This window comes from Candoia aspera, chromosome 4 (genome assembly GCF_035149785.1).
Source record: "Candoia aspera isolate rCanAsp1 chromosome 4, rCanAsp1.hap2, whole genome shotgun sequence".
Classification (NCBI taxonomy): Eukaryota; Metazoa; Chordata; class Lepidosauria; order Squamata; family Boidae; genus Candoia; species Candoia aspera.
Window position 1 is genome coordinate 7,918,776 of NC_086156.1, and position 12,345 is coordinate 7,931,120.

A 12,345-nucleotide genomic window follows, 5' to 3' on the forward strand; every position below is an offset into this window, starting at 1 on the left:
CCCACTCCCTCTTCGCACTGAAGATGTTGCCTAGTCTGGCAATGAAATGTCTGCAAGAAAACAACACGGCTCAGAGAGCACCAAGGACTCCACAGTTCAACCCTGAGCTACAAATACTTGCTTCGATTGATATTTCAGTGCTTGTCCACATGGACCCTGAAGACCTTGAAGAGCCTCCAAGCAACCACATCAAAGTTGCCAATCTGGTGCATAACCAGAGGGAAGCTTTGCTTGTTAAACGATCTGCATAAACTTCCTGAAAAATGACTCTTTTCCATAATCTGTGGGAGAAGGGAGAGGATAGATTTATTTCGTGTTGTATATTTGCTTTAGAACATTGTATCTGTTTCTCTGAGTACGTTCTGGATACGCTATTGCTCTGCTTGTAAATCGTATAATTAACTGTTCTGAGCAGAAGGAATATTTATTGATAAATATAAAATGTGGGTTTCTGTTTTATAATAAATTTGAAATCAGTGGTTAACGTTAGTTATGATGCCTAATTTTCGAAGTAATCATGTCAAACTTAGAAGAGGATTTTCACAAGCCCCTGATACATTTATAACATGTTTTAAATGAAAGGAGAGAAGTTATAGCGGGGTTTGTTCAATTGCTTTTTAAATCTACTCAATTTGGAAGTTTTAAGTATCCCCAGGAGAGAGAAAAAACCCTTTTTTCTTTCAGTGAATGACAAGGAATTGACTGATACGGTCATGCCTAGAAAAAAACGCTAGAAAGGGAAATGTTTTCCCTTCATCAGCGAAAAGACAGGGAGATCCATACCAGTGTATGTTATTCCATATTTCCTGATAGATTTGATTTCCATAAATGGGTTGGCCCATCCTCCATCCCTAAACTATTAAACTCTTTGGTGAGGGTTGCAGTTCATAACAGTTGCTTATGCCTGAAATTGAAGTCATAGCTTTGCAAGTGATGCTAAGCCTATATAAATAACCACAAACTTATCTGTTTGCTTCCAACTCCCTGGCAGTATTTGCAGCTGCTCTGTGTCTTTGTTTCTGCATGGGAATAAACTAGCTGTCAGGAGCTGGACATGAGCTAACAGTTATCTACCAAGGGGAGGCATCCCCTGGCATCTTGCTTGGATTAGGGCAGCACATAAATTATAGTAAACAAATATATAAACGTATGTCAAAGTGGCTGTTTAGTTGTGGTGGGGTTGTTGTTGTTTTGGCTATTTGGAGGGGATAAACAAATGTATGTCTCTTTTACTTGCCCTTTCCATCTCTTCCTTCCTGAAGAACTTCTTCCTCTCTTTTGGAAAACAATCCTTTCCTTTTTCTGTGGATCTTTTTTTGTGCAAATCCTCTTTTCTTAGGCTTTTGGCTTGGTTATATCCTGTTACTTTAGGCCAGCGTTTCTCAACCTTAGCAACTTTAAGACGTGTGGACTTCATCTCCCAGAATTCCCCAGCCAGCATGGCTGGCTGGGGAATTCTGGGAGATGAAGTCCACACGTCTTAAAGTTGCTAAGGTTGAGAAATGCTGCTTTAGGCAGATCCAGCACAAGATAATTTGCTGCTTCCAGAAGGATAGCAAATGATCTCCCCTCCATACACACACCCCACAGAGCCTTTCCTAATGACCAGAAAGATCTTTTGGAATCTGATAGAGAAGAATCCACTGGCATCTCTCCCCTTGCTAGCCATAAAGATACAGAAATAATGAACATTTGTGTCTTTTCTCAATACAATACTTTGCTGCTAGAGACTTACGTTTTACTCTGCCAACGAATAGAGCGGGGTTTGAGCCCTCACCTTACAATAAACTCCAGCCAATTAACTTAAGCAGAGCCATCCCTACTTACTGAAGATGTATCTATAACATACAAGCCTATGGAAGCTATGGCTCTTCTAACCATGGGTGATTTAATAGTTATGGCTATTAAAATGATGTAGGTTATTATTGCTCTTTGGATTTAGCTGTTGCCTTTCCTGTTGCTGATTGTTTCTCCTCCTTTTGCTGCTTGTAGGAGCTGGTGGGGAGCAATCCTCCGCAAAGAAACTGGAAAGGAATTGCAATTGCGCTACTTGTTATTCTGGTTATCTGCTCCTTGATTGTCACCTCCGTTATCTTGCTGACACCAGGTATTTATATAACCTTTAGCTTTTGTTGCTGCTGCTGTTGTAATTTCGGTGTCTTCGGAAATGCATTTTAAAAAGGCAGAGGCCTGATTATATTCCGTTTGGCTGAGAGATCCATCATAGGGCGAAAATCTCTCTCCTGTTCTTTGGAGTCCTGTTGATCTTGAGGGAGAGGTTGTGTTTGGGTTTTCTTTAAAAAATGATACCAAGAATATATATGCATATATTAAAAAGTCATAGGTATCCATATCCTACATTTTAGTACGTGGAAAGGGCTGCTCAAATGATATAGCAACTGATCTTCCCATATATTCAGCTGGATTAGCCACCCTGAAACCATGGCTTACAAAACATGTTTGACGTGTTTAGGGGTGTAAAGGATGTTCCTTCCACTCAGTCAAACCATTTGTGCATTCAGTCCAACTGCTGATGATTCCTTAGGATCTACCATGGAGATTTTTTGCAGCAGCTGTTATCTGATCTTTCCAACTGGAAAAGGCAGGAATTGGACATTGGACCTTCTCCACTAAAGCAGGTGATCTGCCACTACAGGTAGTCCTCAACTTATGACCATTCATTTAGCAGCCATTCAAAGTTATGATGGCACTGAAAAAAGTGACTTACTACTGGTCCTTGCACTTATGACTGTCGCAGCGTCCCTGCGGTCCTGTGATCAAAATTCGGCACTTGACAACCAGCGTGTATTAACAACAGCTGCAGCATCCTGGGGTCATGTGATCACCATCTGTGACCTTCCCAACTGGCTTCCAACAAGCAAAATCAATGGGAAACTGTTGGGCCAGTCCCTCTCTCTCAGCCCAAGAGCCAACCAGGCATGATTCACTTAACAACCATGGCAATTTGCTTAACAACTGCCACAAAAAATGTCATAAAATCAGATGGGGTCATGTAGTGCCTTGCTTAATGACCACACCACTTAACAATGGATTTTCAGGTCCCTATTGTGGTTGTAAGTTGAGGACTACCTGTATGTTGTGGTCTGTGGGGTGATTCCTGGAAGACCTTGCCTTATATTTGGTTAGGGCTGTTCATTTATACAGGGATTCTCGAACTTTGCAGTGCTGCAGCCCATCGAAGCAATAAATGAAGCATGTGATGCTCCCTTCGAGCAAAACCAACAATTTCATGGGAAGAAATAAACACACACACCAAGTTCAATAATAGCGTTTTAGTTTGCTTGTCAAAAAAACACAAAGAGAGAACCCTTCTACCTCACAGGGTTGGAGACAAACAAGAGCCAGTTTGGTCTAGTGGTTAAGGTGCTGGGCTAGAAACCAGGAGCCTGTGAGTTCTAGTCCCGCTTTAGGCATGAAAGCCGGCTGGGTGACCTTGGGCCATCCCTCTCTCTCAGCCAACCCACCTCAGAGGGTTGTTGTTGTGGGGAAAATAGAAGGAGGAAGGAGCATTCGGTATGTTCCTTGCCTTGAGTTATTTATAAAAATAATAAAGGTGGGATAATAAATAAATAAATAAATAGATAGATAAAATAAAATAAAATAAAATAAAATAAAGAAGAGAACCAAGTTGAAAACTAAACTCAATGAGAAGGATATCTAAAATCTGGCACTACCTTTGAGACCCCACCCCCATACTCACTCCGGATTGGCATTTGCTGTCTGGAGCAGCAACTGCAGAAAATCTCCACATTTCTGCTGGTCTGTCCAGGCAGAGTAGGAGTGAACTCCAATAGCATTGAAGCCCTGCGGTGTATTACTGCACTTACTAGATCTGAATCCCTACATTGGAGCCATACAAAATCATGCTCCAGGCCCCTGCCCCACCTGGAGGTGATTCAACCACGGACCTCCAGAGCTGAGTCCTTCATGATCAAGCTGAAACCCTGAATGGGTGTGCTCTAGATCCTCACTCGTCCCTCCAGCAGCAATCCAGCTGCGAGCTGGCATAAGATATGGATGCCTAAGGCTGAAATCCTTCAAGAGCATACCAGAGCTCTGCTGGACCACACTCTTGCTCCACTCAAACAAGGATCTGCGTAATAAAAGATGAAAAGATGATAGAAAAAAGATGTCATAATCACAGATCAAATAGCCTTGAGAAAACTGCTAGGAATACTTTCCCAACGCAGCAACTTTTTATCGCATTGATTCTGGGTTAGTGGGGGCGGCATGTAGAATGCTTTAAGAAATTATAGGCTGTGCTCGCACCATACATTTAAACCTAATGACTGATTTATTTTTTATTTATTGATTTATATTTATTGATTTATTTTCTATCCCACCTTTATCCTTTTTATAAATAACTCAAGGCGGCAAACATACCTAATACTCCTTCCTCCTCCTATTTGCCCCACAACAACTTTGCATGTTTGAAACCAAGACTTCAGCTGACCTCGTTGAGGCATGACCACAGCCGTATTTAGAGGGGGAGAATCCTGTGTAGCTTCTTGACAAACCTTGTAGGTATGTCAGGCTGCATTAATAACAGATTAATTTGTATTAAGGATTAGTGCAGGCATTTCGTGAACAGGTTTAATTGTTGGGCCATCTGTACCAAAGGCCTTTTGGGGACTGACTTAGCTTCAGATTTTAATAGATCTGTTTGTTCAGGTCTGCAACAACCTGCCAGAACTGGCCATCATGGATGAAATGGGTTCAGAACTGTCCCCTGTGAAAACCCTGTTTTGAAACAAGCATTTCAGGGAATAACTTGGAGTTTGAAACTTTTAGGAGCAGCACTTACCTTCCATACGATATGATTTATTGAGATAGTACATCATCTGAAAGAAACACTACAGGATCCTGTATGCTGGTTTGTAATCCATTAATTTCTCACCCTGTCAGCTGTTGCAAATGAGCCAAGAGATCTGAGTTGAGATCTTTCTGCCTCATCTGATAAGATGTACAAAATCTCTTGGTGCTCTGATGTCATGCTTTCTTTGGCATAACCCATTTGTAACTGCTCCGATATCATGCATTCATTTGCATAGGTGCAAAAAAAAAATCCCTTCGTGTCGTGATGCTGTGCTTTAACCTGCATAGCCCTTCTGTGCTTGCCGTGATGTCCTGTTTTGACTTGCATAGTCCTCGCCTTCCCTCGTAAGGATTTGCGTGCTGGCAATCGCTCTTAGAACTAAACCATTAGCATGTAGTACAAATGGAAGTTTGTGTGCCCATTAATGAAATAAAGCATGCTTCATGGCTGAATCTTAAGTGGCTGAAGTACTTTGGGACTACTGAAGTAAAAAGCCATTTTCCCCTCCATTAATTGGCTCAACAGAAACTGTTTATGGCATCTTTAAATAGGGATGTGTTCTGCCTGCATAACAAGTTAGCATAAACAATGGGAGAAATGCTCAGTGCCACAGGACTCCTTCGATCATGGGATACAAGAATCCTGATTTGAAGCACATCAATTTGGAAACGGCCTCATTAGTTTCAGTGACACTCCCATGCATGGAAGTGCATTTAGGGTTGGGTATTATCTTTAACACTGGCCTTCAGATAGAGGGCTGACCCAGAACTGGGTCATTTAAGGAAAGGGTCTCATTCTAGGACGGGGGTGGAAGAAGAACACAGACAGTGAATGAGTGAGAGGGAGGAGATGCTTGTCGAGCTACTGAATCCAAGAAGTCTGGATTCTACCAGAAGTTTGCTAAGGCATTTGGTGGCCTTAGCAAGGGGGAGAAAGACAAAGGGTTAGGAGAAATGAGGAAGAAGGGAAAAAGAAAAGCAGATGTATAAAAGCAAATTACAAGCGGATCTCACTTTCCAGGTAAAATCAAAAGCTGGTCCTTTATTGGCTTTGGAATGATAGTGGAACCCATTTGAGTGCATGTTTTTTTGAGTCATAAAAACCATCAGCATAGATGGGCAGCCGATCTAAAGGCTTTGCTAGTTTGACTCAAAGGAATCTATGGAGGCAAATCCCTAGTCTGGTTTTGTCAGCCCTTCAAGGCAGACCAGACTAGGAAACCAAACTTATGAATGCTAATCCTATTTTTATTGTAAGGTTACAGTAGCAGAATCTTGCAAGGCTGAATGCGCTTCCCCCACTCCCTGCCTTTATCTTCAAGAGAACTAGGGAGGGCCAAGTCTGAGACGCTTTCTCAAACTACAGTTCTGCCCTGGACTCAAATTTCTTTTATCTGACCGTTGTCTTGGTTGTGGCTTGTCCTCCAGTTCCTCAGGGTTGCTCTTACCGCTTGTTACAGGCTTGGACTGATAGACTGATGTAATTCTCCGTGGAAGAAGCAAATAACATCTGATCTGGTCCATTGTTGGCTCTCTCCCCAGTATCTGTTTACATTGGGCTTACACAAAGCCTGGAGTGAGGTCAAGCAGAGATTTTTGGACCACGATGCGACAAGGGATATACTAGCATCTCTTGCATCTGCTCCAATAAATTCAAAGATCCACCTTTCACTATCCGCAAACACAGGTAGCCCTCGCTTAGCAACCACATTTGAGCCTGGCAACTCCATTGCCAATCGATGCAGTCACTAAGTGAAACATCACATGACCACAACAGACTTAGGACCTCACTTCCACCACGGTCATTAAGTGAGACATCATGTGACTGCAACTTGCAATTTTACTGCCAGCTTCTCCATTGACCAAGCTTGTCGGAAGCTGGTTGTGAAGTGCGCAAATGTCAGTCACATGATCGTGGGACACTGTGATGGTCATAAACACCCGCCAGTTGTGAAGTGCCCAAATGTCAATCACATGACTGCAGAGATGCTGTGACGGTCATAAGTACAAGGACTGGTCATAAAGTTACTTTTGCAGCGTTCTTGCAACTTTGAACAATCACTAAACAAGCAGTCGTTAAGTGAGGTCTGTCTGTACTTTTATTATATACTTGTGCTCCCACATAGAAGGGCATTCACACCGGTACACTTAGGTGCTTTGCCGTCAGTAATATTTTCAGCCCCACTAGGTAGACCAGACCAAGAAATCAACTCCACGGGAAGACTAAAACTACTTTTATTGAGATTGCCCGTAATAACAGAACCTTGCAAATCTGACTCTGCTGTGCCTCCTCCTTATAGTTCAGTGAATCAGGGAGGTGTCTGCTTCCAAACATTATCTGGACATTCTGGACTTTAAAAATGTTTCAGCCCCTTTCACTTAAGTGATGGTTCCTGCGTATCTCCGTAAAGGCAATCTTCCTTTCTCCCTACTGATATTGACCAGGAGATTCATTAATATCCCCTATCCAGACACTAAAATTGAGATAGTCACATATGTATTCTGGAAATATTCCTCCTATCATCTGCAGAGGACAGAGTTAATCTCTTCGCTAATCACTGATCACTAAGGACTGATCCCAGCAAGCAATTATGTATTTCCGATGAAGTGACCAAAACTGCAAAGCCTCTTCTAAATTCTGTGCCATAGTAATGGCAGTCAGAAATGGCTGGGTCTGAACACAATACAGATACACTTAGCTCCCACTGTGAATAGGCTATTTTATCTGAGCTAGTTTGTATTTCAACATTATTTTTTTTTCTTTTTTGGTCTATGACTATGAATTCTTTAATAAATGAAAATACATACAGTATTTATTATATTGGTCTGCAGGAAAACCAAAATCAAAATCCATCCTAAATTAGAACTGAACCATTCCTTTATTGCAGTGCTTCTCAACTTCAGCAATTTTACAGTGTATAGACTTCAACTTCCAGAAGTCCCCAGCCAGAGTGTTTGGGGAATTCTGGGAGTTGAAGTCCTCACATCTTAAAGCTGCCTAGGTTGAGAAACACTACTTTATTGTGACCAGTCAAATAAATATGAGAATCTATGGAGGCTTTGTAACTCTCCAGAAGCCTTGTTCAGGATGATATGATAGAAAACAGGAAGGAAGAGGAGAAGAAGGGGAGGAAGGAGGGAGGAGGAGGAGGAGGATGGTAACAATTTTAGGCTGGACATTTAAAGCCATTTAGCCTTGCTGCCCCTAAACTGACTACATTCAGTCCATTACTGTATATTCATCATGTGATTGATCTGCAACTACAGAAGGTTTTCTTCCTTTCAAGAAAGATCTAATGAGTGGTTTTAAAGGTGCACAAAACTATTCGTTTGTTTGTTCCTTTGGATTTTTATGCCACCAATTCCAACCAGACACAGGGCAACTGACAGAATCACAGTTAAAACATCTACCGTTTCACTTAAAGCATAAATATCCCCAATAGAACTTAAAATGAAATGAATAGAAGGTCCACGGTAGGGTAAGTAGAAGTGAAGTACCCACAGTCAGTAACACACATTAAAGATGACCCATGCTGACAATTAAAATCCACAACAAATGGATACAGCTATTAACTAGCAGTATTAATATTCTATAAAGAGCCCCTCACCTGATACTCATAACTAGGTACATCAGCTATGTACAGGATGAAATTCCATTCTCAAAGGTCCTCTGCAGCAGCTGGGTCTTTGCCAAACACCTGTAGGGACAGTCACCAGCCTCAAAATGACAGGCACAACCGAGTGATAAAAGCCCTGCCCTGTTTATGTGCAAGAGCCCATGTTAAAATGGGGTGGGGCTTTGATGCCTGGTTGTGCCTGTGTTAGCCTTACTAGGTAGATGAGACAGGAAACATGACCAGATGAGCTAATTCTATTTATTGTAAAGGTAGATTAACAGAATCTTGCAACTCTGAAAGTAGAATTCTCCCCTTGTCTCCTTTACAGTCTGAGAAACTAGGAAGGGTCCCTTCTGAGCCTCTTGCCCCTCCCAGTATCTAGGTGTGGGCTATGCCCTCTCTTATCTGACCATTCCCTAGGCATTGTTTCTTGGCCCAGTATCCCAGGGTCTTTCCCACGTACCACTGCAGTCTGCCATTTGCAAGCCAGTGACTACTGCTGAAGATACCCCCTGGTTTCACCACTTTCCAGAAGGCCACTGATGTTCTAAGGGGGACTGTTCTATCATATTTCTATATTGTGGCCTTCAGGGCTATCAAAAAGTCCTATAGCTAGAGCTTAGTCCTTTCTTACCATTGCTTTAAAACTACTTGGAATCTGATCTGTGAACATGTGAAATGTGTTTTGTGCAAAAGAGTTTGATAAGATGGTGCGACATTATTGATTTTTGTTTTGTAGATGCAGAAACGCCCCTTGACTTCCATTCATTCTGCCCTATTTCCACCCTTGTTTCACAAGGACTGCGGTAAATTTCTCTTGTGTTGCTTTGGTGGAAAAACCCTTTCACTGACATCTTAGTTGAGCCATCTGTATTGTGCTGATAACTGTTAGCCCAGATTTCCTTCATACATCCAAAGCAGCACACGGAAAGAATCTCGGCTAATTCGATCAACAGTAATGCAGTAAAAAGCTGCAACAGATCCCATGTACATCCATCCAGACATTGCCAGTTTGAAAGAAAATGGATAACTTTTCTCATTTGCTGAATGGGCAGGTAAATTGCAAATTAATAATAATGGCTATTTTCCCCCTTCTGATTTACAGTTGAAGATAATAGCCAGTCTCAGAAGAAAAAAATTACAGTGGAAGATCTGTTCAGTGAAGATTTCAAAATTCATGACCCAGAGGCTAAATGGATAAGTGGTGAGTCTTGCAATCACATATAAAAATAACTTCTTACACCATTTCTGTTTCAAGCCCTGCTCTTGCCTGTGGTGTTTCATTGTATTTTTCAGCTGAGCAAAATTTTATAAAGAGATTCTGATTCTATGAGTCAAACCTTTTATCCAGTGAGCAGAGTTATGCCACAACTGTTCTAGCTGGCAAGTTCTTTCCAATTTTATGAAGCACAAATATCCCTTTGGGCTTTATAAGTAAGATGTAGCTAAGAGTTGAACTAGAAAACTTTTATGTAATTTATTTTCTTTTTTTAAAAACAAAAAAAGGTTATGCCTCCATAAAAAAAGGAAAAGAAAAGGGATTCCAGGATGACACATAGAAAAATGAAATATTTTATGGATTAGGGGAAGCTAAACATCAGTACATGAAACTGAGAAGCATAAAAGCTTTTTTATCCAGTTTAACTGCAAAATGTCAAAGGAAATAAAAGGCTTTAATCTGGTGTCAAAGAGAGTAGTATAATCAGGTGTATGTCCCACAGGAATATATACCAAAGTAAGAGTGTTAGCATTACCACAAAAATCTATCTCCAAATGGAGAAGATGTTTTTCACTTATACAGGAAATACAGGGGTTGTTTTTGATTTGTCCATGGACCTGCTTTGAGGCTTGAGCTACTGGACAGAGTTGTGAAGATAAAACAAGAAAAACTCAACATGTGCTACCCCGAATTCCTTCCAAGAAGGGCAGGAGACACAAAGAGGATAAAAGCACACAGAATGAGAGCTAGCTTCAGAATATAGATCCTCCTCCTCCTCTCCCTCCTCTTTCTCTATCTTCTCCTTCTCTATCTTCTCCTTCTCCATCTTCTCCTTCTCCACCACCACCACCACCATTCCTCCTCTGCCGCCGCCACCGCCTCCTCCTCCTCCTTATCTTTGATGATACAGTTGTGGGTTTCTGCCTTCCCAATCTGCAGATCTGTTGGAACTGCAACTCCCGGATTCCCTGCCCAACATAAAAAATCCAGCCCTCAATTGCCCACCCTGTTTTCCATTGCTTCATCCTGCATTGTTCAAATCCCTAACAAAGATCTCATTCTTATGAATGAGAACAAATGTTCCCAACCACATTACAAAATATATCAGCCTCCCATCCTATCAGCACCAAGGATGCCTGCATAGAACATTTGACTCCTGTTTCTCTAAAAGGCTCTAACAACTTTGGATGAGGAGCATGCCAAATATTTTAATTTCACCTGTATATTCTTCACTTAGGAGGGTACGCATCTTGTTACCCATGTATTCCGTTGCTCAATGTTTATGTAGCAGTTAAGCCTCAAGATGAGGTAAATGAATGCACTGTTAACCAGCTGCCAATTTTAGAACAAGGCCTGAGGAGTGTGAGCAGATGTCCCAGTCACTACAGGGATACTGATGCAAAAACATCCCCCAGCAAATGCTCCCCCCCCTATCTATCTATCTATCTATCTATCTATCTATCTATCTATCTATCTACAGTAGACATTTAGCATTTTCACCTTCCAAAGGGCACCCATCATGTCATGGGTATCTACAGTCCTTGCAGCTGTCAGCAGCAACAGTGAGGTATGCAAAGAGAATCCTCCCTTCTATTTAGGAGATGCTAAATGTTACCAAAATATAAGGGGATTAATTTAATAGAAAGACACCATTACTGGAATAGCTACATTTCTCCTTGCAATGGACAGTCAGGCATTCTTCTCAGAAGGTTGGAGACAGAGTGAGGAAAGTACTTGAAGTAGTAGGAGGGTGACTACAAAGTTCATGATCTCACTTCCACAAACAGCGACTAGGAGCTCCATCACCTTATCCCTGTTTATTCAGATGTAAGTCCCATGGACATGCCCCCAAGTAAGCACAGGGAACTTCATCTCAATCTCTGTTATTGAGGTATTGGGTTATATTGGGACCAAATTATGTAGTGTGTAAATTTCTGTGTAACTATTGAAGATCTTGGGGGCATTCATGAATATTAGAAAATGACCAAGTGATGAGAGAGTGCCTGGATCTACCAACTATATCTCTTCTCAAATGGCTTCCTCAAACGGCTTCCTTCCCCCTTTCTCTTTCCATCATTCCCCATTACCTTGCTGTCAGGACTTACCCAGAAGGAGATGAGTCTTCCTTGGAGAATTAGGGATGCTGTCACTGGTCTTAAATCATGTAAAAGTGCCGGGGTGATTAGTAGTAGAATTTAGAGCCTGGTATACCTTTGGGACTGCAGGAGTAGAGGAAGCTAGCATTAAAACAGAACCCTTGGATCGTCTGACGCACAAGGCTCCCAGAAATATGAAGAACAAGCCAGTTTCAGCATACATCCTGGATCAGGACCCTGGTGAGACTGGAATTGCAGGGACAGCTACAAAGAAACTCAGTTGATGCCTATTTTTGGTGCAGGTCCAACATTTTCTTCTGCTCTTCTTTCAGCAACGCTTTTGTTGGACAGCTCCCTATCAATTGAAGCATTTTAGTCTCATTTTAGTGCGCTGCTTGCAGGGACAGTGGGAGATTTGAGCCATGTAGCAGTGGAAGAGGAAATAGCAGGTGGAACTCCTGTATTTTTCTCTTGGAAAGGAAAACAACTTGTGGCGTAATTTACAAACCAAAACCCAAGACAGCATGGATAGATGCTCAGTTCCTATCTGTTCCTTCTGTCATCTTGACTGCCATCT

At 41.7% G+C, this 12,345-nt stretch overlaps 1 protein-coding gene across 2 annotated transcripts in view; it reads left to right on the plus strand.

The window, feature by feature from the left end:
• The window catches only part of DPP6 (dipeptidyl peptidase like 6), a 446,699-nt gene that overhangs the window by 290,408 nt on the left and 143,946 nt on the right, over positions 1-12,345 (plus strand). For both annotated transcript variants that reach the window (XM_063303370.1, XM_063303369.1), the window contains exons 2-3: positions 1,993-2,107; positions 9,559-9,657. In XM_063303370.1, coding sequence (XP_063159440.1) covers positions 1,993-2,107; positions 9,559-9,657 — 214 coding nt within the window. The remainder of the gene's footprint in view (positions 1-1,992; positions 2,108-9,558; positions 9,658-12,345) is intronic.